The sequence below is a fragment of the Lynx canadensis genome, chromosome A3, assembly GCF_007474595.2.
Source record: "Lynx canadensis isolate LIC74 chromosome A3, mLynCan4.pri.v2, whole genome shotgun sequence".
Lineage (NCBI taxonomy): Eukaryota > Metazoa > Chordata > Mammalia > Carnivora > Felidae > Lynx > Lynx canadensis.
The window spans coordinates 78,806,341-78,829,128 of NC_044305.1; the positions used below are offsets into that span (position 1 = coordinate 78,806,341).

Consider the following 22,788-nt stretch of genomic DNA (forward strand, 5'->3'; position numbering starts at 1 on the left):
TAGAGCCCAATAAGGGGCTTGAACCCATGAACCGGGAGATCATGACCTGAGCCGAAACCAAGAGTCAGATGTTTAACCGACTGAGCCACCCAGGCATCCCAGTAATTTCTTTTTCAGTAAGACGTGCCTACTAGACTTAAGTTCTATGAGGTAAGAAACCATGTTTACTTGTTCACTGCCATGTCCCTAACACCCAGAGGAGTGCCTAGAACGCAATCCTAGTAAATACTAAGTATTTACTGGCTAATGACTGATATGCCACACTGTACTTCAATACATTCCCCTTTCTAAAATTTAATTTCATTTTGTTAAATGTGCAGTTGGTTACAACTTTGTAATGACGACTGTCTTGTTATGGAGACTTACAATAAATATAGGCAAGAGAAAGATAAAAAATTACCTTCTTTCCTATCACTCTTCCCCATTAGAAAATCTTCTGTATAGGGCGTCATATCCAAACGTAATGGGAAGGAAAAGTGTGTGTTCACTTTCTCTTTCATCATTGTTACCATATTAAATGTATATCTCATAGTATTAAAACTCAGAATGCGAGGCAATTTCTTAAAACATGCCCTGAAAGACATGAAAAAAAACAACTGTTAAAAATCTCTTTCAAAAGGTACTTCAACTGGTATCATTTACTGTACATTTCAACATTCAACTCAGAGTAAATAATAAAAAGTATTCTAAATCATGTTCTTATTAAATGTATCTGTAACCATATATCCCCCTCTTACATGACTTCTTCCATTTTGAAAGGGTTTCCCTGTGTTTAGGTAAGAAAAATTAAAAATTACAGTACACTGCGGTAAATTCCATGAAATTAAAGGTGCTACTGAAGCATAAAAAGGCATCACACCATACATACTCCAAAGATATGGGGGGAGGGTCTCTGGTTCAGAGTTTTCTCTTCCATCTTAAGTAACAGGAAGTGACCTATTTATTTTTATAAATTAGAACTGCAAAGTCTGGCTGTTTTATTTACCAGACATATGACCCTGAACAAGTTATTTAACCTCTCTGAGCTTAATTCCTAATTTGGAAATTCCTAAAATGGAGATTAAACTGCCTATTTCCTACTACTTTTAGAATGCTGCCTGACAGCATTCAATAAACACGGCTGGATGTTACAACAATGCAGCAGCACCAAGTTAATTGGTTACCTAAATCTTATAATAAATATTGCCAGTTCAAATTTTAAAAAAAGTAATAAAACACCAACATTTCAGTTTAAACAACAACAACAACAACAAAAAATATATATATAAAAGCTTGGATTCATGAAAAATAATGAATTTTGGAGAATAATTCTTCATCATACTTAGGATTCTAAGATTCTGAATCAAAAGAGTTTCTGTTTGAATCAGAAACTTAGTTAAGGAAAAAAAGGAATTTAGGGAGACCAGGTAACCGAAGGATTTCATAAGCAGAGGAAGTAAGAACTCTAAAAATCATCATTATGGATTTTTTGAACTGGCAAAAGATGATGTTACAGAAGTATAAAGGAGTCAAATGATGAAGGCCCTTGTGTGCCTTGTCAGACTATGAACTTTAGCCTGAGAGCTAAGAGTCACTAAAGGACTTGTGGTTGACCGTGGAACCATCCACGATTCAGAGGATACAAGACATAAATGGAACTAAAAAGAGAGGAGAATTATGTTGTAGACCTACTAAATCTATGAGACACACAAGTCACAGCTGGGAGGACACACCACAGCATTCTGAATTAGGTAAGATGATTTAAGAATCATAAGCATATCAGTAGAGACTAAAGTTATGGTGGTAAAATTATTCAGGAAAGAATGAATAAACTGAGAAAAACAAAGGTTTAAATATAGAGCAAAAGATGATCCTTAGCCCATTTCTGGTGAACACTTACTAGGTTATTATAGACATTCAAAAGTATGGTAATAATATAAAGGACTGAGTAAAACTTTGCCTGAGAGACAAGACACTATTTTAGAAAAACAGGCAAATATTAGTCAAAAGTAGGGAATGTTTTACGAAGTAAGTTATTGAGAATGACATATATTTTCAGTAAGTTTATTTATAAAATTCCAACTAAAATGACATTCTCCAAAGAAAATGCCTCTCAATTATCTTTTATTTATTCCTCATATCCCTCCATAGTAACAAATTTTTAATGGACCCCATTCTGTCTAAGTCTTATAACTCATATCCTAACCCAATTCTCATCAGATGAGCTTGGCTTCTCCCTGTGGTTTCATTTAAGTATGTCTACCTTTACAATCTTTCTCTGCCTTCCAACATGCTCAGATTTATGTCATCCAGAACTGTCTTTTGTAAAACCCAATGCTTTTACTCAGCTGTCATTTTTCCTTTTTTGTGGACTATGTCAATTGAATACCTTCCTCATGAGATTCTCTGCCCCAATTTCTAGGTTACCGTCCTATCCCGATTTTCTTTCTTTCCTGGCTTCAATTCCGTCACTTCTTCCTCTGCACTTTTAGGTTGGCTTAGATCTCACAGTCAGTCCTTTGCAGAAGTTACGGTCTTTCTCAGGCACATGTTCAAATGGCATCAACCAATTATGCAAACAATCCCCAAATCTAGATGTTAACGATTTTATGTCATTGTATGTTTCTAATCATATTTTCTATTACTGGTCAATGCAAGTCCTCTACTTCAAGGCACTAATCCTGGACTGGCCTAATCCTGGACTTCTTGTACGTACAAGGTCATTTCTATTTCTCTGCCCTTGTTCCTAATAACTAACTGTATATGATGCTCTCTCAATCCAATTTCTATTTGCCATTCAAAGTTCACCTGTAGAATCAAAACATCTTTAGCCAACAAGTCTGTCCTAAACTGGCCATCTTATGGCTAGCTCTTAAGAAAAAAGTCTCTCACTTCAGAGATTCAGCGGAAGACATCTTCAGTTCATGAGGAGACTCACTATCATGATTTAGTGACTGCACAGCAAAGGGTTAAAGGAATCAGACCTTGGTAAATATTTATAGGTTTCATGCCCAATGTGGGGCTCAAACTTACGATCTGGAGATGAAGAGTCACGTCCTCTACTGACTGAGCCAGCCAGGGGCCTGGACCTTGGTAAATATTTGATTAATTAAAAGGACAAAAATAATTTGGAAAAATTTAAGGATGCTTGAAAGTATACTTGAATAACTGAATGAAAAGCTGGTAAGAATGAGCACCAAGCAGCTAACCTTAACCTTAACCACATAATTTTCATAAAAGTTTAACATGAATTTACTCTAAGTCTGTGTTTTACTACCATTTGATGATGTATCAAAATGATAAATGTTACATTTCAAAAATCATACCTTTTTTCAGCTCGTACTTTCTTCCCACAATGAGAACAAGTATACATGTTGTCACCTTCTAAAGTATCTTTAATAGTAACTTCATCAAGAGATTCCTGTGTATTAAAGCAGATTTTAAAGTTTCATTTTACTGTTCACAGTATGTAAAATTACAAAAAGCAATAATTATAATTTGGGCAGAATGCACACAGAAAAATAAACTTTTCTATTTTAAAAAACACTAAATTTTAGTAAAAAATGTCTTCCCTCAAAATGACAAGATGCTCCATGAATCTTACTAAATTTTTCAAAAGTGCAAGTATTTTGGTTTTGAATGGGGAAAAAAATATCAGCTTTTTGGCCTATCTCTAATTCTTATTTGATTTGTATAATGAGAAGAAAATAGATGAAACATGAAAGTTAATCTTCTATCAAGATAACAAAAATAAACTTGCTGTATATAAGAAATTAAAAGCAGAAAAAGTCTAAACAATATATACATTACTCACATAAATGTTCTTCATATCAGCCACTTGGCACCTCACAGTATAAAATTCTTCAGCAGTCTGACTAACGTGTTCACAATCCTGGTCAACCAACAAATATTAGTAATTTATTACAATAAGCTAAAATATACAATAAGATTTCCAAAAAGTGAAGAACAGGTACACTACTTACCAAGGACACAACATTGTTTGTAATTACACCTCCAAACAAACTTTTGACGGTATTTTTCTTTAAAAAAAAAAACAAAGGTGAGTAATTAAAAATTGGGCAAATCTGTACAAATTTCAAAGAAACTTCAGTATCCTGGTACTAACCAGTTCTGGAGACATTTCCTCAATTTTAGTAATCAGATCAGTAAAAAATTCTGTCATATCCTTCTGCTCCCCAGTATTCAGAGGTTGCTTGTCCATGGTGTATGTTTTACAAAAGGGTCTAGGATTATATGCTTTGCATTCACTCTCCTGCAAAGGAGAAGGGGGAGGGGTAGATCATGAAACAAATCTGTGTCTCAAATAAAAAGAACATTATCACAAGGTTCTTGCATAAATAACGAAACAACAACAAAACGGAGTAAATCTACAAGGAATTGCTCTTCTATTTCACTGTTGTTTGATTTTCGTGGCATTTTCAGTTTAATAGTTGTAGGGGCACCTGGCTGGCTCAGTTGGAAGAGCACGTGACTCTCGATCTTAGGGCTTGGGTTCAAGCCCCACACTGGGTGTACAGCATACTTAAAAAATAAAACTAAAATCTAAAAAACAAAACAATCGCTTCTCGGCCTTTTGGCTAAGATCAAGTGTAAAAAACAAAACAGAACAAAAATTTTAAAAAAGAAAGAAAGAAAGAAAGGAGAGAAGAAGTTAAAAGGAAGGGGCAAAATCAGAAGACATGTGCCACTGCTGATGAATCTGAATACGATTCTGCTTATAATAAAAAAAAAAAAATCACTGAAAACTTTTAAGCAGGAGAATAAACACTGTAAGATTTGCTAATTTTTAAAGATCGATTCGTTTTATACTTTTGAGAGTGGGAATTAAGAGGAACAAAGAGAAATCAATCAGAAAACTATGGGGGTGAATGTGACACTGTGATGGGAAAGGGACCGGACACAAAGAATTTTTCAAAGGACAAATTAACAATGCAGATAATGAAGATGTAATTGTTAAAAGTTACTTTTAACAAATTACTGACAAATTCAACTCGAAAAATAAGAGTATATAGTCGGGGCAAATCCAATACAAATGAACTTCATTTAATGTTTTCAACTTATACAGGTTATATCTAATTAGTTTTCCATACATAGTTCTCAAACATACCATTAAATATGTAAACATTTTTTGAAGCTCCAGAAGAGTGGTCTTATGCTTCATATCTTCTGAATACTGGAAATCAAGAGAAAATTCTCTATTAAAACATACTGATAGCAAATTAGACATTCTAGTAAATAAAGTATTACAATGTGTTTAATACCATATCTGTTTCATTATTTTAGCTTTGTGTAGGAAAAAATACAGTCTATTCTTTACTTAGCAAGTTAGCATTTTAAAAATTGGAAGATTTTGCTCATTATATAAATATAGCCATCACTATTCTGTAAGAAAATGGAATAAAGAGATCTTAAAAAATAATTGCTTTCTAGATGAACACTCATTTGGTGCAATGCTGATTTCACAAGTTGGTGACTGTGCAAAAACAGAAAACATCTTAGGTGTGCAAAAAACCTGTTCTCTACAAATAAATCCATACATTTAAAAAATTCATTATAATACATGACATCTCACCATCATCTAGTTGTATCTTTCTTTTTTTCTAGAAGAGTGTATCTTTAATACTGTAGAAAAATTACTGGTCAAGATGCTTGAAAATCTTCTATATATTCAAGTATCATTAACTGCGATTCAGGTATCTTGACTAGACTCATTCACTAGAGACTTAGTCTTCAACACCAGTCTTACAGCCACTTATTAGATATACTCTATCTCATCCAAATATTAAAATAAACCTAAACCTATATATTTCATCCAAATATTAAAATCAACCTAAACCTATGAAGTACTATCCTCACTACAAACTGCCTGTCATAATTTTGAAGAAGCTCTGATAGTCTCATGGAATAAGAAGCCTCCCACATGCCAGAAGTATACACTAGTTATTTGCGTCAATTTTGTGGGGCGTGTTAAGTAATGTGGTTCTGCTATTTTGGAACTTATAATCAAACTGAGGACATAAGGATACTGAAATAGGAGTCTATTCAACATATAGTTACCACAAAATTATATGATATGAAGTACAATGGGAACTGAATAAAAGGAACCAACATTATTGGCAAAACAACAATAGTAATATTCCCGGCATATGGGAGGCTTAATACTCCATGAGATTAGAGTAGCAGTCACGCAAAACAACATCTTCCAATATGGAACAGAACTGACACATGCAAATTATTCAAAATTCCAAATACAAAAATGGCCAGGATTTATATTTCTAAAGAACTGGATTTCTGGGTCATAGGGTAGGTCTATTTTTAATTTTCTGAGGAACCTCCACACTGCTTTCCAGAGCGGCTGCACCAATGTTCATAGCAGCACTCTCAACAACAGCCAAATTATGGAAAGAGCCTAAATGTCCATCAACTGATGAATGGATAAAGAAATTGTGGTATATATACACAATGGAATACTACGTGGCAATGAGAAAAAATGAAATATGGCCTTTTGTAGCAACATGGATGGAACTGGAGAGTGTAATGCTAAGTGAAATAAGCCATACAGAGAAAGACAGATACCATATGGTTTCACTCTTATGTGGATCCTGAGAAACTTAACAGGAACCCATGGGGGAGGGGAAGGGAAAAAAAAAAAAAAAGAGGTTAGAGTGGGAGAGAGCCAAAGCATAAGAGACTGTTAAAAACTGAGAACAAACTGAGGGTTGATGGGGGGTGGGAGTGAGGGGAGGGTGGGTGATGGGTATTGAGGAGGGCACGTTTTGGGATGAGCACTGGGTGTTGTATGGAAACCAATTTGTCAATAAATTTCATATATATATAAAAAATAAAATAAAATAAAATAAAGACCTGGATTTATATTTTCATTGCTGGAGGTGAAGTATTAGTTGGCTGAAGAACAGAAGTGAAAGAATTCTTCTAAACTAAGAAAAACCAAGAATATTTTATTATGTGTAAGTTCTAAATATATACCCTACATATGTATTACTACTTAAGGGAATACATGTTTGTACCCATTAGGATGGCTACTGTCAAAAAAACAGAAAACACGTTTCAGCAAGGCGTGTGAAGAAACTGGCACCTTTGTGCATTGCTGGTAGGAATATAAAATGGCACAGCGACTATGGGAAAGCGGCAGGGTGATTCCTCAAAGAATTAAACACAGAATTCCCATATGATCCAGCAATTCCACTTCTGGGTATGTATAAAAAAGAAGTGAAAGCAGGAACTCAAAAGGTATCTGGATACTCATGTTCATGGAAATATTATAAAAGCCAAAAGCATCTGACAGATGAATGGATAAACAAAATGTGGCATTTACACACTATGGAATATTGTTCAGACTTAAAAAAATCAGGGAATTCTGATACATGCTACCACATGAAAACCTGAAGACACTACGCTAATAAGATTATATGATTCTACTTAAATGAGGTACCTAGGACAGTCAAATACATAGAGACAAGTAGTACAATAGAAGTTGCAAGGGGTTTGGGAGAAGGGAGAATGAGAAACAGTTTTAGTTGGGGGAAGTGAAAAAATAGCTGAAACTGATGGTGGTGAATACAAAGTGAATGTACTAACTACCACAGAACTGCATATTTATATATGGTTAACATGGTAAATTTTAGTGATGTATATTTTACCACAATTAAAATACATGTAAAGCTTACTTTAATCTTTCTGTGAACATCAGATAAGGAAATGAAAACAATGTTTTCATGTAAATAATCAAGTGAACATTTGACTAGAGTAGTTTCCAAAGTCATGTCAAATTCTATTAAGAATTTTTCATATAGAGGGTGCTTGGGTGGCTCAGTCAGTTTAAGTGTCCAACTCCTGATTTCAGCTCAGGTCATGATCTCACAGTCTGAGACTGAGACCCACATCCACGGAGCCTGCCTAAGATTCTCTCTTCCTTTGCCCCTCCCCTGCGTGTGTGTGCATTTTCTCGCCCCTCCCCCCACCAAATTGTTTATGTAGAGAGAAGCCTAAGTTTATTTATTTTATTTAAAAAAATTTGTTTGGGGCGCCTGGGTGGCGCAGTCGGTTAAGCGTCCGACTTCAGCCAGGTCACGATCTCGCGGTCCGTGAGTTCGAGCCCCGCGTCGGGCTCTGGGCTGATGGCTCAGAGCCTGGAGCCTGTTTCCGATTCTGTGTGTGTGTCTCTCTCTCTCTGCCCCTCCCCCGTTCATGCTCTGTCTCTCTCTGTCCCAAAAAATAAATAAACGTTGAAAAAAAAAATTTTAAAAAAATTTGTTTAACGTTTATTTATTTTTGAGAGAGAGAAAGACAGACACAGCATGAACGGGGGAGGGGCAGAGGAAGAGAGGGAGACAGAGAATCTGAAACAGGCTCTACGCTCTGAGTTGTCATCACAGAGCCCAAAGCAGAGCTTGAACTGTGAATGGCGAAATCATGACCTGAGCTGAATGAAGTCAGACACCGAACTGACTGAGCCACGCAGGCGCCCCTAAGTTTAGTTTTTAACCAAAAACACCATTTATGAGACCTACTCCCAATTAGCACATCTGAACTTCTGAGTGTTATCTGGCGCTACGTATTAATTCCTGAAACTGCTAACAGCTAAACGGTGATCATTAATATGAAGAAGAGAAATCGCAAAGTATGGTCATGTTAACAGCTAGAAAAAAAACAAAACAAAACAAAACAAAACAAAACACTGAAACTATGGGACCATGAAACTCTTTGATCATAACTAGCTCTATAAAATTAAGCAGATGGGGCCACAAATTTCGTGACAAAAATTTCCATATGCTAAATGAGTCAGTTATTCAACTACTTCTAAGCATGATCAGTCTCAGATGATAATCTTAAAAGCATTAATATAACTAAAGCTCCCCATCCCCTGCAAAAAAAACCCACCTGACTATACTGTAACTTGGAGACTTTGAAGCTGAACTTAAACATATTAAGGATTCGGGGTGCCTGAGTGGATCAGTGGGTTGGGCTTCTGACTTCAGCTCAGGTCATGATCTCACGGTTTGTGAGTTCGAGCCCCGCATCAGTCTCTGTGCTGACAGCTCCCAGTCTGGAGCCTGCTTCAGATTTTGTGTCTCCCTCTCCTTGCCCTTCCCCCATTCAGACTCTTTCTCTCTCAAAAATAAAGATTAAAAAAAAATTAAAAAAAAAAAGTCCTTCCCATCAAAACACTACATAAATATTTTTAAAAAAAACATATTAAGGATTCAATGAAGGTACATAAAGAATTGCAATACTTTTTTAGGGAGGATAAATCAGGACATCAAGATGACATGATGAAGGAAAACAAAAAAGCAAGGACAGGCATAAAGTAAATTTGCCAAGAAATTATGTAAGTAGTGCAGAAGGCAAACTAAAAAACAGTCCATAAAAAAGAATAAAAAGAATGAAAACCAGAAATAACAAGTTAAGAAAAGTAACACGAAGCAGCGCTTACCCAAATAAACTAGGCCCACTGGCAAATTTACTTTGGAATAAAAATAAAAGAAATAAGTGATTCTGGTATATTCCCCTACTTTGTTTTAGGCTTTGCTTATTTTGTATGTGACGAAAATTTGTATTTATTTTTACTGAAAATATGTTCATTGTCTACATGGAGTATATATATATTCTACAACTATGTTTCCCCTTGAGAAATAAAGAAATTATACTACTATGTTAGGAGTACTCTATTAAACTGTAAAAATAATTAAGACATACACAAGCTACCTAGCTATATAATCAAATATTGTCATTTAATTCATAAATTATTTTCTCAATGTTTTATTAAACTGAAATAATCAAGATTTCTTAACAAAATTTAACACTTTTCTTTAATACTTTTAATTCTGAAAGTGAGGAAAAATGTACCTTTGCAGTGAAGACAGCCTGTCTGGCCTCAGGTATCATATAAAGTTGCTGAATAGTAGAAGCCAAGTAACAAGTAGCTCCGAGGTTAGTCAGGCCAACAAATCTACACTCAGCACGAACATCTTCGTGAGGCCAGTAGTCCCATTTATAAGGTGCATGGGCTGCTGAACAAAAAGGGAGGAAAGGATCCCCCCGCCCCCCACCGAAACAAACTATTAAACATAATGTATTTTGCTTTTAATGATGGCCACTACTCTCTATCACTTTAGTTAATATACATAAAACATTATATATAACCTGAAACTAATGTAACACTGGGTTTCAACTATACTCAAATAAAAGAATAAGATACAAAATTAGTAAAAACAATTACAAAAACATTCATTCCCTAAAAATCCAAAAGAATGTTAAAATCTGATTTTACTTGGCACTACATTATTTAACCAAGAAATCCCTACATATTTCAGATACCTACAAAAAGTCCTTTACACCTGTTTTTTAAAAATCGATGTTATTTTTTTAACATCTTAGAAACAACAGTTTATAAAGTTAAAGTGTGTTAACAGTGGATTCTTTAAGACATGCCCTTCAAAATCTCTTTTCCGCGTCCAAACGTTAGAAAGATTAAAAGGAAAAGAATGCTTACACTGCATGTGTTGTGCCATAACCCAGTTGTGTATTAGCCTGTAGTTTTCAACAGATCCCTTCACCATCTCTACTAACAAATCATAAGCAGCAGCTCTGGAAGAATGTGATTTGCACTTTGGCTGTTGTCTGTCTTTTAGACTAGGCAACAAGAACAGGAGATTGAAGATATCTCTTAAAAATTCCTGGAAAAAAGAGAAAGACCAAGTATATTATCTAAAATTACATTTCAATTATATTCCAAATATAACGAATAACTTACACACAGTGAACTAGATTACATGACTATCTACAATTTTCTAAAAGGCTGTTTAAAAACCTAGAGCAGCATCATATAAAAAGTTTCCCCAATGTTCATTTCTCTTAAAGAAAACAGAATGAGTAAGGATCACCTTTACTCTTCCTTCCTCTCAATACCTAATAGGCTCTTTCTTAGATTCCCATCTATAATGCTATTATTTTCCACTCCATTAAGTGACCAAAAGTTTTTGTTGAGGACTCATTATGTCCTATCTTGACTGCCTTTGCATTTCCTTTAGTTTCTCTGTATTTCACTCTAATAACAGTAACAGCACCAAAAGTAGCAACTTCTCCTAATGAGCAGTTATTGTGCCAGATACTACTCAAAGGCCCCCATACCAAAAACAGAGAAGACCAAAAACCTTGCTTGGAGTCACAGAGTTTAAAGACGCCAGAGTCAGGATTTCAGACACCAAGCTCTCACTTTCTATCCTAGTGAACTGAAGTGCAAGGTTTTATCATCCTAGACGTATTTTTCTCTAAATCTGATCTGCTTAAGAAAGGGTCAGGTCACCTTTCCAACCTGTTTTCCTAATTGGTTCTTTGCTACTTTACCAAAGAAAGTTATTTCTCACACACCTTAAATACTACTATGGTACACTGTTCTGGGCTATAAAATGTCCTGGTGTACTGCGTAGAAAAGAGGTACTGTAGTTAACACTGACATTCTCCTAGCGTTAGAAAGGCTGGATTGTAAGGTGGCCCCTGGCTGTAATGTGAAAATTTGAATGGTGAATAGTTCCCTCCTCTGATATACAACTTTTCCTAAGTGATAAAAGTGGCTCACTGTGCCTTTTGTATTTGGTTTATACTGAATACCTGCTTTTCACCTGGGAGCCTAGAATTTCAGATACTGTGGTCGGTTACACAGGTACTATAAATGACAATCCCCACCACTTCACCCCACCTAAAACCCTGACTTGTAGGTTCAAGACAGCTTCCCCGGTAGACAAAACCTCTCACATGTTGTCACACTCATCGCTGGGGAAATTAAGCACATCCTGTGCAACTCCAAGAGACAGGACTCTTGGAAATATGTAGCTGTTTTCCACCAGAGTTGCCCAATCCTGTCTTTTTCTGTCACTGATTTCATTTTGTATTATTTTGCTGTAATAAATATTAGCCATGAGTACAACCACATGCTGATTCCTTGGAGTGATTCCCTCAGTAAATCACTAAATCTGGTGGTGTCCTGGGAGCCTCTGAGACAGGCACCAAATAAAGGACAATCTGAAATATTTTCCCATTAATGATCTCACCTCTTCCATCTCACTATTGTCAAAGAAAGTACAAAGTCCTGTCTTTGCAAGGAAAAGTATGTCTGGCTAAGAAATATGGAATGTGGGGGCACCTGGGTGGCTCAGTCGGTTAAGAATCCACCTTCAGCTCAGGTCATGATCTCACAGTTTGTGAGTTTGAGCCCCGCATCAGGCTTCACGCTGTCAGCATGGGATTCTCTCTCTCTCTCCCTCTTTCTGCCCCTCATTCACTCATGTCCTCTCAAATAAATAAATAAATAAATAAATAAATAAATAAATAAATAAGAAATATGGAAAGTGACTAGGGTCTACTTCATACAGCTGACAGACTGATAAGACTGTATCTTGCCTATATTAGAATTCAGAGGTTAGAGGACTGTCTTCGAAACACAAGATAACACATTTACTTCAACTGGAAAAACAGGCAAATTCACTCAAAAAGAAGTGGAATTGGCTAATAACTAGCTTAATATGAACTATCTTTGCTAATCAGTTTAAACCCAGAAATTGAACGAGTATTAAATACCTACAGCTCCAAAGCTTTAATAAAATATATTTAAATCTTTTGATAAGATAAAAAATATTTTATCAGAAATATTAGGCTGGTAAAAGCATAATGAAATGAACACTATTTTTATTTTCCTTACTCTGAGTTTACTGGAAAAGCAGGTGTCTCTATGTGAAAAAGTAACCTATATATATGCCCATTTGATAAATAATGGTAAGACCATTTTGATATATTTCACAGAAAGAAGAACCTCAAATTGCTGATAGAATACTAAAAATAGTTTCTGATAATAGATCACAGTGTGATTTTTACAATGTACTTCAGAAGAAATTCAAAGATTAAATAACATTGTTAAAATAAAATTTCCGGGGTGCCTAGGCGTCTTAGTTGGTTAAGCATACAACTCTTAATTCAGCTCAGGTCATGATCTTATGGTTTGTGAAATCAAGCTCCACATGGGTCTCTGTGCTGAGAGCATGGAGCATGCTTGGGATTCTCTCCCTGTCCCTCCCCCACTCAATCTATCAAAATAAAAAGTTAACATTTAAAAAAAATGAATAAAAAACCAAAACTTCCATTCTCACTGTAAACATATAAACAAGGCTTAAATTTCCATTATGTAAATAAAGTTTCCCAGAATTTATGTTTATAAAAATATAAAGCAGGAGGAGAATTAATGAATACACATTCTCCCTATCAAATAATATCCACCTATAACTATATAAATTAATTTTAAAAGGCTCATTCTTGTTAACACAGTCATTTTCAATCAAATTTCATTAAAAATTTTTTTTAATGTTTATTGAATTTTGAGAGAGAGAGACAGAGCATGAGCAGGACAGGGGCAGAGACAGAGAGGGAGACACAGAATCTGAAAAAGGCTCCAAGTTCTGAGCTGTCAGCACAGAGCCCAACACAGGGCTCAAACTTGGGAAGAGGGAGATCATGACTTGAGCCTAAGTCAGATGCTCAACTGACTGAGCCACCCAGGTGCCCCTCAAATTTCATTTTAGTGTTTCATACTTCTTGGCAAAATCTGAGGTATATTTGGACTTGCCTATGGTTCTGCAGAAGAGTGCATGCCTCGGCTCTCTCTCTGCCCTTCCCATTCATGCTCTGTCTCTCTCTGTCCCCAAAATAAATAAACATTAAAAAAAAAAATTTTTTTTAAAAAAGAGTGCATGCCTCGGGTTGCAATTCTCGGCTACTCCCAAATAAACCCATTTTTGCTGATTTTAAAATAACTGGTAGGTTTTAAAAAAAAAATTTTTAACCTTTATTTATTTTTGAGAGACAGACAGACAGACACACAGAAAGAGTGTGAGTGGGGGGGAGCAGAAAGAGAGGTAGACACAGAATCCAAAGCAGGCTCCAGGCTCTGAGCTGTTAGCAGAGCCTGACGTGGGGCTGGAACCCATGAGCCATGAGATCATGACCTGAGCCGAAGCTGGATGGACACTTAACCGACAAGCACCCCTGGCAATTTTGTTTTTTAAGGCTAATACTACGTGGTGATCAGAAGTGGAATGCAAAGACCCCCTAACAACTCTGAGGCTAGTGAACAAAACATGCCAGTACCAACAGAGCCAAATGGGCTCACTGCTCCCCTTTGAGAATTCTACATATCCTGCTAGGATGACTTACACAGAGAGAACATCAGCTTTGCCACCCCACAAGTTCATGAGAAGGAAATCTCTAAAATCATGTAAAAGAACAACTATCCTAAAACAGCTTTAACCCAGATATAACAAAGAATACACACTACGAATAAAAACAAAGTTTCGGAGAAAAAATGAGATATCCTAAACCCATTCTGTTGTTACTAATCAAATTACAAAAGAGCCTTTATAAAAATATTTCAAGATAAAGTTGCTTCTATTTTTGAGACTGAAAAAAATTTTAAAAGAAAGTATGACAAAATTATTGCTATAGACCACCAACTATTTTTAATGTAGAAGATGAAGAACTTTTGACAGTTGATCAAGATACAAATTTCCTTCTATAAAATGTTATTAAAACAATTTTTTACAAATAAAGTCTTATGTGTATATGAAAAAAAATATATTTATGTTGCTCTGATTGCCCATGTCCAAATTAATGTAATGTTAATAATAATTAAACACAGAAAAAATTTAAGACAACACCATAAGGTCATAAGAAATAAATATTTTTTTCTATTTCAACAAACCGCTGGAAATCAGAGTTGATGGGGATTAAGGTGTGCACTTGTGATGAGCACCGGCTAAAATAAGGAATTGTTGAATCACTGTATTGTACACCTGAAACTAATATAACATTGCATATTAACTAACTGGAATTAAAATAAAAACTAAGTAAAACAAACAAAAAAACATGAGTTGAAAAATCTATAAATTTTTTTTAAATTTAAAAATATGCACGGAAACACCTATGGTTTCTCAAAATTCTTCAAAGCTATGTGAGCAATACAAGTTTGAAGACCAATATTATAAAAATGATCTCCTGTGGGGGCACCTTGGTGGCTCAGTCGGTTAAGCATCCAACTTCAACACAGGTCATGATCTCACAATTTGTGAGTTCGAACCCCATGTCGGGCTCTGTGCTGATAGACTATCTGTGTCTCATTATCTCTCTGCCCCTACCCCACTTGTGTTCTCTCTCTCTCTCTCTCTCTCTCAAAAATAAATAAATAAATGTAAAATAACAGTAATAATAATAATAAATAAATAATCTCCTGTGAACACAAAAGATGGACCATCTAGTTTTCCAAATTTACCTCTTATACTTCTTCAAACTCAAGCCAAACTGAACTTATAAATTTCCTGCACATATCTAGTGGTTTCCTATGACTTAGTTTTACTCATAGTCTTTTCTGGGACTTAAATGTTTCCTGCACTTTTCTACTTAAAAATACGTTATCCTGGGGCGCCTGGGTGGCGCAGTCGGTTAAGCGTCCGACTTCAACCAGGTCACGATCTTGCGGTCCGGGAGTTCGAGCCCCGCGTCGGGCTCTGGGCTGATGGCTCAGAGCCTGGAGCCTGTTTCTGATTCTGTGTCTCCCTCTCTCTCTGCCCCTCCCCCGTTCATGCTCTGTCTCTCTCTGTCCCAAAAATAAAATAAACGTTAAAAAAAAAAAAAAATTAAAAAAAAAAAAATACGTTATCCTGTATTACAAAAGGTGTACCTTCTTCAATTTTCCTAATCATGTAAGTGCTATGTGATCTTTCATAACCCTGATGGTCTCTTTAATATTAAGCTCTTATTTTTTACCTGAGCAATTGCAAATATCCTGAGCAACCATTATTTGAGAAGGTACATACAAATTTTGAATAAGGCAGGTTTCTCAATAATTATCTCCTGAAAAAATGAACCACTGTCAGTTCTTAACAATCGGGACTCAGTCTTTTTTTTTTTTTTTCAATGTTTTTATATTTTATTTTTGAGAGAGACAGACAGAGTATGAGCAGGGGAGTGGCAGACAGAGAGGGAGACACATAATCCGAAGCAGGCCCCAGGCTCTGAGCTGTCAGCAGAGAACCCAATGCGGGGCTCGAACTCATGAGCTATAATATATGACCTGAGCCGAAGTCAGATGCTCACCTGACTGAGCCACCCAGGCACCACCACAAGGACTGAGTCTTAACCATCAATCTGTTCAATATATATATATTTGTTGCTAGATACTGTGCAATGTAGTAGAGATAAGAATAGGGTTTATATTTTTAAAGGGGAATTAGAAAAATTGAGGAAGAGGGCATAAAGAGTAAGGAAAAGAAGTAGCAGTAGTGGTGATAGTGGTGACCAAGACCGTATTTAGCCTGCATAGCCTAAAATACTTACTAAAAGGCTCTTTACACAAAATGTTAACTGATTCCTGAACAAAAGTAAATTGTCAATGAAATTTTTAAAGAATTCTTAATCAATAAAGCAAAATTGTTAAAGTAGAAAAGGTATTTTAAATATCTAGGAGAAAATGAAAACTTTCCTTAATATTACACCAAACCATGGGAATGCAAGCTGGTGCAGCCACTCTGGGAACAGTATGCAGGTTCCTCAAAAAACTAAAAATAGAACTACCCTACGACCCAGCAATTGCACTACTAGGTATTTATCCAAGGGATACAGGTGTGCTGTTTCCAAGGGACACACGCACCCCAATGTTTATAGTAGCACTAGCAACAATAGCCAAAGTTCGGAAAGAGCCCAAATGTCCATCAATGGATGAATGGATAAAGAAGAGGTGGTATATACACGTAGTGTATATATACATATATATATATACTATATATATGTATATATATACAGTATATATACGTGTATATACCATATATATATGTGTGTATACATGTATATACGTATACGTGTATACACGTATATATACATACATATACATACGTGTATATACGTACATACACGTGTATATATACATACATGTATATACGTATATACACGTATATATATACACATACGTGTGTGTGTGTGTGTGTATATAAAATGGAGCATTACTCGGCAATCAAAAAGAATGAAATCTTGCCATTTTCAACTACGTGGACGGAACTGGAGAATATTATGCTAAGTGAAATTAGAGAAAGACAAAAACCATATGTTTCACTCATGTGAGGACTTTAAGAGACAAAACAGAAGAACATAAGGAGGGAAACAAAAATAATATAAAAACAGGGAGGGGGACAAAACAGAAGAGACTCATAAATATGGAGAACAAACTGAGGGTTACTGGAGGGATTGTGGGAGGGGGGATGGGCTAAATGGGTAAGGGGCACTAAGGAATCTACTCCTGAAATCATTGTTGCACTATATGCTAACTAACTTGGATGTAAATTTAAAAAAATAAAAAATAAAATTAAAATATATTATACCAAACCAACCACCTTAAACACCTCTCCACTTCCATATCTAATTGACATCTCAAATTTAACATGTCCAAAATGGACCTCCTGATTTTGAACCCACACTTCTCCCCTAAAACCATCTATCCTGAGATTTCCCTTTCTTATTAAATGGAATTACCATTCACTTAGTTTCTGAGGCTTAAAATTGTAAAGTCATTCTTAATTTCTCTCTCTCCCACCTCACAATCCTATCCAAATTTAAGTCTGTGAGCTCTACCTTCAATAAACATCCCAAATCCAACCACTTTTCACCATCAACCCTCTTCAGAACCACTACAAACTTTCTAACTAGATCCCCAACATATTTGCCGCACTCCTAGTTTTCTACATGGAGTCTAGATCCCAGAAAAGATAATACAAAATAATGGCTTTCAAAACATGCATAGAAGCTCAACCTTACTCATAATCACAACTAAAAAACCCAAGAGAATATTTTTCACCTATCAGTCTGGCAGAAATGAAATATTTGATATTATACTGGGTTGGCAGGAATGTGAGGAAATGGGCATTCATCCACAAACAGTGTAGGTGGGACCATAAATTGGCTCAGCATCCACTGAAAGCAACATGGTTATATTGACCAAAATCATAAAGGGACATACCCTATGAACCAGCAATTCTACTTCCAAATTTTTTTCTTAAAGATTTCCTAAGTGGAAGATGTTTATACACCTTCACTGCAATATCACTTATAAGAGCATAAGACCATTTTCATCACTAGGAAGATAGTGTGTGGGTGTACACACACACACACACACACACACACACACACACACAGAAAAAAGAATATTATGCAGTTGTTAAAAAGAATGAATTAACTGTATACAGTATATACTGATACAGAGAATCTCTAAGGTAGGTGAAAAAAGCAAACTATAGAGCCACGTGTTTAGGATTTTAAAATCTACAGACAGTAGTGCATAATGGTCAGCTCGGCCAAGTGAAGAGTATGAGTGGCCTCAGTGAGACAAGTTGCTTAAACTGGCTATGCCTTAATTTCGTAATTTGTCCACATGGGGTCTACTAACAAAGGGCTCAAAACTTTGCCTAAGATTATTATTTAAATCAACAAAAGAAAGAAGGAAAAAATAAGCAGTCTTTTAAAAATATGGGTAAGAAAAACAAGAATTCTGGAAAAGACAGAAAAAGAATTTTTAATTCTTTTTAATATTTGCAAAGTACAAAGTTTTACAAATGAGAAGAAAAATGACAAAGGATACACAATGATTATGAACAGAAAAATTCACAAGTTAACACAAATACACAATACATAGCATACATACAAAGACACTCATCTTCAATAGTAATCAAAAACATAAAACTAAAGCAACGAGACTGCCACATGTAAGGAATGTGGGGATATCTGAGAAACAGAGATATTAGGAACATTCTAATACAGTGCAGCTGGAAGAATATACGGAAGGAACCTGTTGTATACTAAGGTATTACAATTAAAATGAATCAAATTTACTTTTAAGAATATGAGTATAGAGGTGCCTGGGTGGCTCAGTCAGTTAACTGTCCAACTTTGGCTCAGGTCATGATCTTGCAGTTTGTGAGTTTGAGCCCAGCGTCAGTTCAGAGCCTGGAGACTGCTTCACCTTCTGTATCCCCCTCCCTCCCCTATTCATGTGGAAGGAGGGAAGGAGGGAAGGAGGGAAGGAGGGAAGGAGGGAAGGAGGGAAGGAAGGAAGGAAGGAAGGAAGGAAGGAAGGAAGGAAGGAAGGAAGGAAGGAAGGAAGGAAGAAAGAGAACCTAAGTATAGGAGCGGTACCTGGGTGGCTCAGTTAAGCATCCAACTCTTGATTTTGGCTCAGGTCATGATCTCACGGTTCATGAGTTTGAGCCCCTTATTAGGCTCTGCACTGACAGCATGGAGCCTGCTTGGGATTCTCTGTCCCTCTTTCTGCCCCCCCCTCAACTCATGCGGTCTCTCGCTCTCTCTCAAAAATAAACATTAAAAAAAGTGAGTATAGGGGTGCCTGGGTGGTTTAGTCAGTTAAACGGCCAACTTTGGCTCAGGTCACGATCTCACAGTTCATGAGTTCGAGCCCCGCACTGGGTTCTGTGCTGACAGCTCAGAGCCTGGAGTTTCCTTCAAATTCTGTGTCTCTCGCTCTCTGCCCCTCCCCTGCTTGTTGTCTCTCTCTCTCTCTCTCAAACACAAATAAACATTTAAAAAAATTTTCTTAAATGAGTATATAATGGGACAGGTATGCAAAGATGTTGTTCCCTGCAGTTGCAGTTTTTTTTTTACAACCAGTAACATAAATGTCAGTAATATATTATTTTCCTCTTTATGTATTCAATCTTTTAAATGTATTTTTTAACACATTCACTTTTTTAAGTGAAGAAAGAAGATCACAGAATGGTATTTTTGTAATATAAATTATTTGAGTATTTAATATATCCATGGAAACTCCTAGAAGCCATCCATCAGCTGAGCATCATGGCAAATAAAACTACATGGGGATCTTCTTTTGAACTATCTAAACATGTTTTCTTTCTTTACAATGATTTTCATGTTATAATATGTTATCAGAAAAATCAATATATTTACACTTTGGAATAAAAATGACATACTGGTTTATGTAACAGAATACTTCAATCAGCAAAACTAAATCAAATTATTCCCAGTGAGTTTTAAGGCAAAATTTAAAAATTAGGACCTAAAAGAAACAGTACAAGAAGGGGCTTTGCTGAATAGGGGAAGTACCACAGATTTATCACCAGAATCCCTTACACCATCCCCATGAGGACTATCTTCCATCGTGGTTATTCCTATGTTTCTTACCATAGTTAGTAACCTCAAGAAAACAACCATCCAAACCAAAACTAACTCCCTTAATGCAGACAATGACAAAAGTGCTAATGGCAAAGTAAATAACTTAATCTGAAGAGTAATTAGACATTTATAGATATAGAATCATTATGCATGATCTAGTATTCAATAGATTTTATGTCAAATGCGCTTTTAAAACACGAAACTAATAAAACAGATACTCTATAATGACCACTTATTAATTCCACTGTGCAAATTATTAATTCAAAATATTCAATCCTACAGAAACTGTACCACTTAAGTGGGGGTTGCCTTTCTTTCTTTAAATTTTTTTTTTTTAACATTTATTTATTTTTGAGACAGAGAGAGACAGAGAATGAACGGGGGAGGGGCAGAGAGAGAGAGGGAGACACAAAATCGGAAGCAGGCTCCAGGCTCTGAGCTATCAGCCCAGAGCCCGACGTGGGGCTCGAACTCATGGACTGCGAGATCGTGACCTGAGCCGAGGTCGGACGCTCAACCGACTGAGCCACCCAGGCGCCAGGGGTTGCCTTTCTATGTACAAGTCACAGGAATTAAAATTTGTTTCTGCATTCTAAATTTAAGCCTAAGATTTATATTTCTAGGGTTCATTTTATTCAATGTTCACTTTTCCTACCAGCAATAAAGTTCTAGCAACGTTTATGTTTGCGTGTTTAAGATAATTTTAACATATCCACATACAACCCAACAACAAAAAAGGTTTCAATCATATTTCATATAGACATTTGATGTCTTAATACGTACCTGTCCTTCTCTTGAAAATTTAAAGGGTGGTTTGTGTTTAATAACACTTGTTGCAAGCCTTAAGAGTCCTGTAAGCCCATCATCTTCTATATTACCATCTTGATGATCAAGGATTTCCCTGCTACACAAAAAACACACGCAAAGCAAGATAGTTCACATAATTATGTCCTTTGTATCTTTTTTCAACAATATAACTGTCAATTTCACATTTAAATTTACCTTCGGATACAGTCAGCCAAATGTCGTGCCAAAGCATCTAAGTCGAGGAGTGTGGTCTTAATACAAAGAGAAAATACAAAATTCAAATACATATGTTTTTTTTTTGTTTAGTAGCCAGAGATTGCTAAAACAAAACACATCCTTTCCTTGTAAGAAGAATTTAGTCTCCCAAATTCACGAATATACCATTTAAATTATAAATAATACAGTTATTCTTTACCTATACATGATGTCAATTAATAAAATTAAAGTTGTAGGGGTGCCTGGGTGGCTCAGTCAGTTAAGTGTCCGACTCTTGGTTTTGGCTCAGGTCATATCTCACAGTTTAAGCCCACAACAAGCTCCACACTGACACTATGGAGTCTGCTTAGGATTCTTTCTCTCCCCCTCTGTTCCTGCCCCTCCTCCGCTGTTTATCTGACATCAATATTTTATGAATACTCAAGTAAATTAAAACACATTCAAATTTTTAAAATTATTTCTCAAATAAAAAGTAGAATACTTTAAGAATTCAACGTACACTGCTCCTTAAAAGAAGTGCAAACACTACGGGATTTTTTAAAATGTAAAGTATATGAAAGGCACTGGGATTAAAACACATTTTTAAAAATTTTTTAATTTTTAAGTAATCTCTACACCCAAGGTGGGGCTCAAATCTAACAGCCCCAAGATACAGAGTTGAATGCTCTGCTAACTGAGCCAGCCAGGTGCGCAAATTAAAACACATTTTTTAAAAAGAGGGAAAATGTTTCCTAAATACCTAAATGTATCTTCTCATTTTGTTAGATGCATTTTTGCTTACTAAATTTATGAAGGAGAAAAAACAAAAGTCTTAGGCGGCAAGTTTGTCTTTGAAGTTAATTTGTTTTAACCATCTCAAAATATTTTAGTCTAAGAAAATTAGATCAGTAAACTGATAGTTTACCTTAAATTCTATCTGAATTGCAATTTTATTTTACATATTCAAAACTCCAAATCCACATGCTATTACAGAAACCTATATATTTACATTTAAAGTCTGAACTTCACATTCCAAGTAAGATTTTACATCTACAAATCCTACTCAGAAGAAAGGAAATTACTTCTAGGTACCAGATGAAGACACTTCAAAAAAGGTCAAAGTAAAAAGAACAAAGGAATTACAGCAGAACAAAACAGTACAACTACAGTAAAATAATTACGGCATTTTCAACTCTTATAAAATGATAAAAATGCCCTTAAAAAAAGGACCTATATAAAGTCATAAACATACATGTGTATAATCCATCTCTATTAGCAAGTTAATGCATCATTTTCTGAACATACCTGACTAGCATCCTTTATATGTATATTGTCAACTAATTTGCACAACAACCAAAAATACTCTTTACATCCAGGTTTTAACATTGGTTCTTCTTCATAATCATCTATCTGTTAAAAAAAAATTAAAACTCTGTGAAAACACTTTAAAAGGGGGAATAATTTAAAATTACAATACATCTAAGAAACTACAGACCTTACAAAAAAAATTAAATCCCTGTAAAAGCAGTATTC

General features: G+C 35.6%; 1 protein-coding gene across 1 annotated transcript in view; it reads right to left on the reverse strand.

Annotated features, from left to right (window-relative positions):
• USP34 (ubiquitin specific peptidase 34) overlaps positions 1–22,788 on the reverse strand; it is a 254,353-nt gene that overhangs the window by 52,485 nt on the left and 179,080 nt on the right. Inside the window, 11 exon segments of the mRNA XM_030311792.1 lie at positions 401–573; positions 3,306–3,400; positions 3,794–3,871; positions 3,963–4,019; positions 4,106–4,252; positions 5,108–5,173; positions 9,868–10,028; positions 10,514–10,697; positions 21,037–21,157; positions 21,256–21,311; positions 22,561–22,665. Of these exon segments, the coding sequence (XP_030167652.1) occupies positions 401–573; positions 3,306–3,400; positions 3,794–3,871; positions 3,963–4,019; positions 4,106–4,252; positions 5,108–5,173; positions 9,868–10,028; positions 10,514–10,697; positions 21,037–21,157; positions 21,256–21,311; positions 22,561–22,665 (1,243 nt within the window).